The 5,163-nt window shown below is 44.0% G+C and overlaps 1 protein-coding gene across 1 annotated transcript; it reads right to left on the minus strand.

Moving 5' to 3' along the window:
* Window positions 1–418: 418 nt before the first annotated feature.
* LOC124650114 (putrescine hydroxycinnamoyltransferase 1-like) lies at window positions 419–3,542 on the minus strand. Its single transcript, XM_047189674.1, has 2 exons — window positions 3,100–3,542; window positions 419–1,560 (listed from the first exon to the last, which is right to left on the minus strand). Exons 1-2 carry the CDS (start codon window positions 3,526–3,528, stop codon window positions 679–681), a joined length of 1,311 nt encoding a protein of 436 aa, XP_047045630.1. The 5' UTR covers window positions 3,529–3,542; the 3' UTR covers window positions 419–678.
* Between the last annotated feature and the right edge of the window lie 1,621 nt (window positions 3,543–5,163).

A 5,163-nucleotide genomic window follows, 5' to 3' on the forward strand; every position in this document is an offset into this window, starting at 1 on the left:
GAGAGGCTGCAGATATTTTATTTTTGAGGGGTAAGAAAAATATAAGTACAAACAATAGTTTAGTATAGTCTTGAAAAGAAACTTGGGCATATAAAATTATAAATCCTACCATTGTGCACCTTAGCCAAAATCAGAAAACACACGCTAACCATCTAATAATAAAATAAGAAAATAGATAGCCCAACAACAAAGACGATCCGAAGCGGGCGAGGGACAGGAGTCCGGCACCAATCCTAAGGATACAGATCCAACGGCTATGGACTTTACTAAGAGTTAAGCTAATTTCCAGTATACTGAGAATTAGCAAATCCGAAATAATAATATGTGCAAAAAGCGATCCTTCGCACACGGTTAAGTAAACCATATGCGCTGATCGTCTACCTTTACCTGAACCATGTGATGAGCCATTTCAGCGGTATACCACGTGTGATGAGCCATTTCATTTCAGATGTATGTAAAGGTTCTGTACTAGTGTGATAGACGAATCATTATTGTTGCACAAAAAAGGGCTTCCAGGCAACTGTAAACTTCACATGATACTGGATCAACTTACAAGAACAACACACTTCAACTCAAGAACACATACACAGAGCTAAGCATATCGCACACATCAAACTTTTGAGAGATGTAAAGCTGCCGTAAGAAGGGGGTGCTGATTATCGTAGGAATTGCAGCCGGCTAGAGCACGGAGTGCTGCAGGTTGGCGTACAACAACCGCTTAAAGTCGCTGAGAATTGCGGCCTCTGCACACACGATAACGCGCACGCCGCCGCCGTCTTGTGGCGAAGCGTCCATCAGGTGCACGAAGCCTCCGTAGTTTGATTCAGCACGCAGCGCCGCCACCGGCTTCCCCCAACGGAAGTCCATGTCGTAGAGCGGCATGCCCAGCCAGCTGATCACCCTCAGGTCCGTTGCCGGCAGGCTTCCCCGAGCAGGCCGTCCGTCGATCTTGGCCAGCTCGAGTTGGTCGACCGCCGAGCGCACCACCTCGTCGTCCATCCTGCCAATGAGGCCTCTGATCCTTCCCGCGACGGAGGCCAGGCCGCCCGGGGCGATGATATCTTGTGTCTTGCCTGCGGTGGCCAGGATGATGACGGCGTTGCCGAAGTAGCGGTCCGGGAGCGGCGGGTTGAGGCTGCGCCGGACGTTGGCCGGGAACACGAGCCGCGTGGTGGAGCCCGGAAGCAGCCGTCGGGCCAAGCACATGCACCGCCACATGTGCGCGCTCACGGCGCAGAAGGTGGTGGCGCCACCGCAGATGCGCTTGAGAGCGGAGACGTGGTCCTTTCCGAGGAGGAAAACCTCGGTGGCGACGGGGCCCGACGCCTCGGATAAGTTTAGCGATGGGCAGAGAATGGAGAGGGCGTCGGGACGGACGACCGGCGGTTCACGCGCGGACAGCAGGGCCCGGTCGTGGCAAGGCAGGTCCACCACGGCTCTCTCGCCGTCCCTGCAGAAGGCAGTCCATGCCCGAAAGAAGTAAGACGCAGCGTTGCCGTCCACGGCGAGATGGTGCAGCGCCGCCCCAATGGCAACCCCACCGCACCTGAAAAAGGTAACCTGCAGCCGGAATGGAAGTTGTGATTGACCATTGAGCACCATGACAGCTACAAACCATGCTTTTTTCAAGTTTCTTTTGTCTCTCAAACTTTATATGCTCTCCGATCCATAACTAGTGTTGGGATTTCAGTTTCGATTTAAACTAAAATAAACTAAAACCCCAACACTTATTATATATGGGAGGGAGTATCTAATGAAATGGAAACTTTGCATATCACTGAAATATTGTTGTGATTGAGCATTGAGCACCAAAATAAGTACAATAAACTAGCAGACTAACAAATTAAATAATACTATATTTTTACTTAGTTTGAAGAGAAAGAATAAAGGAATAAACGGGAACTGTTGGATAACAGCAAGCTGCAACACAAGCTTCTAGGTCACTTGGTGCTTTGTGATAGTACAAAGTGAGGTATTTACTCATAAGGTAGTAGAGAACATGGTTTTTGTGCTCCCGAGCTCAAATGCTGTTGGTTCATAAAAGAATTAGAAAAAATAGAAAATAAATTAAAATAACCTGAATTTTCTGTAAGATGATTATGAACATGTGTACTAATACCATGCCAAAAAAATTCGAGAAAAGATTTATGTGTTGGTCTGTGCAAAAAAGATAAATCTGATTGTTGCAACAACAAATCTAAATGCTCCAAACAACACCAAATTTTATTATTTTTGCATAGACCACCAAACATGTCATTTCAAACCACGATGTTGCTTGTAGTTTGAACACATTCTCACGTTCACTGTAAAAAAATCAGATTAAAAAAATTTATTTGCTATTTTTTTGTAAAAAAGTTAACGGAGAAAGAGCATACCAGGTCAGGTTCAGATGTGCACTTTAGGCACTTACTTCTAACTATTGTATATATTTTCGATAAGAATGAAGATAGATGACATGGCAATATTATATATAGCGCCAGGAGTAGGCTTTACTACTGAATTTGGCAATGCACGCCTTTTTCAAAATTTTGTTACCTCTCAAACTTTATATGATATTAATTGAAACATTACAACTAGACTGTCAAATCCATATATTGTATTGTGTGAGAGATTGAAAGCATGAAAGTTGGTTTAGAAGAAAAGGAGCTAAATTTGAGAACCAACCTAAGGTTGGGTGGTTAGGAGGGTGTTTGTATCTCCAGCCCACCAGAGTTCAAATCCTAAGTTTGATATATGTGTATCTCATAAAGGTGAAATATTCGACGTTCCCGTCGACAGCGAGACGTGTATGGTGACTTCGTCAATTTCAAGATCCAATCCAAAGGTGCTCATAGGAGTAAAGTGTGCGTGTGTGCGTTTATAGGGATGAATATATATACATATATATAAGTGTCCGCGTTTGTACTGTTTTTTTTAAAGAGCTAAATATGGATCTTGACGCACCTATGAACAACACAGATAGGGGTGTTCACCGGCTGCTCAGAAAGTCCACCCTAAGATAAAGCATATGCGTAGTGCAGTGTGTGGCTTCTTGCAGGTAACTATACGAGTTTTGATTTGATTAAAAGAAAAGAAAAAACTAATACAGTATTACTATACCTGGATGGCGCAGATGATAGGTGCCGCCTCGGCTGAGTTGAGGTGGGGAACGAGCAGCCTTCGTAGCTCCGGCGACGGCTTAAAGTCACTCAAGTCTTCGACGGTGAGACTAGAGGTATGGGCCACGAGAAAGAGCGCGCCCTGGCCATCGCAGTTGATCTGCAGCCTGCTGTCTTGGCCGACGTCGAGCCGGCCGGCAAGAGGGTAAAAGGGGACGAGGGCCTTGCTTAGCGCCGTCTTGAGCCTAGTCACGTCGAAGAAGTCGGTGGCGCCGCTGGAGGAAGGACGGTAGAAAGAGACGAGCGGGATGTGGCCTCTGTTGGCGTAGAAGAGGTCGAGCGGGGAGAGCCATAGGGCTCTCCTCGGCGTCTCCGTACTCGGCGTCACGAGGCAGGACTCTGCCACCACCACTTCACCTATTCGATCCATCTCCTCTCGTCTTCCTCCTGGTGTTGGAGTAGGCGAGTAGCAATAACTAGTGAGGCTATTAAGCAATGTGGTATGGGAGCTGACTAGCTAGTGAGATGAAATTGACGGGCCGGGAGCAATTATATATGCAGCTGGACATCGTCCTAGTTTTATTTTTATTTTGAAAGAGCCTTACTATTAATGACCAATTGATCCAACGACACGGGGCCCCTCTCGTGGAACACGTGATATGGCCCGGTGGTCCGACCTTATCGACCGTGATCAGATCTATCCGTCCATGGCACATACAAATAACTGTAGGACGGGCGACGTAAATAGTCACTGGGCGACGCAAACGGAACGGGATCCTCTGACTTTTGCCTCCTCCTAACTTTCCTGACTTTGGGTCACTGACAGGCGGGCCCAAATGGGACCCACGACGTGTGGGACACACCTGTCAGTGACCCAAAGTCAGGAAAGTTAGGGGGAGGCAAAGTTAGAGGATCTGGTTCCGACGCAAACGGAGAACAACTGTTTTGCTTCCGCGATCGAAAAAAGCGTCTTGGATCTATTAGAGTATATTACGTTTAGTTATATTAGGTAGTTTAAGATTGTACTTTAATTATATCTCTACTAGGTTACTTGCTCTCCAAGTCTTCTCTACTATATAAACAGCCAAAGAGGCTCAATGTAATAATCAATTACCGCATATCAATAAAATCATATTCCGTAATCTATCATGGTATCGGAGCGGTTATTTTCGCCGACCTAAGGTTTAGCCACCCACCTCTTCCACCACCCCTGGGGAGATCGTTCTTCATGATCTCCGCCGGGGGCATCCAATCTCGAACATATATCGATTAGTCTGATTGCCATCCGTGCAATTCTGTACGAACAACCTCAAGTCATTCAGCCGGCCGCGAGCTGCCACTAGTGGAAAAATAGGCTTTAGTCCCGGTTCGTAAGGGGCTTTAGTCCCGATTGTGCAACCGGGACTAAATACCCGAGACTAAAGGTCCTCCCCTTTAGTCCCGGTTGCTTATGAACCGGGACTAAAGGGTCCATCCACGTGAGATGCGTGCGTCGGGGAAAAAATGCCTCTAGATGAAAAAAAAATCTATTTTTTCCACTCCGTTTTTTTCAATTTTTTCAGATTTTCTATTATTTTAGTTATTTGCATAGTTTAGTCTCTAACTACAATTAACTCTAGTCAAATTACTTACTCGTGGTCAAACTGCTTCGCGCTCATGTATGTGATACTAGTATCATATCAATCCTATTAACATGTTGGTCGATGTCACATTTCTTTATTGTTTAAATTTCAAATAATTATTTTAATAAATAAAAGTAATGATGTAATAATAATCTTGAATAAATAAATAAACATTAACTTTTTAATTTGTATTATTTCTAATTTTTTAAATTTTTAAATTTTTAAAATATTTATTTTTTGCCAAACCGAAAACCTAAAAATTTGAAAATCAAAAAAATTGGGTAAAAGTAAAAGTAATCTTTTTAATCTTTTTTAAATATTAATTTTAATTTTTTGAAAAATAAAAAAATTTAAAATCCATAATTTATAGCAAAAACTAAAATCTTCCTGCTTTCATATTTTCATTTGGAATTTTGAGAATCTAAAAATTGGCTAACCGGGTA

This window comes from Lolium rigidum, chromosome 4, assembly GCF_022539505.1.
Source record: "Lolium rigidum isolate FL_2022 chromosome 4, APGP_CSIRO_Lrig_0.1, whole genome shotgun sequence".
In the NCBI taxonomy this organism is placed as follows: Eukaryota; Viridiplantae; Streptophyta; class Magnoliopsida; order Poales; family Poaceae; genus Lolium; species Lolium rigidum.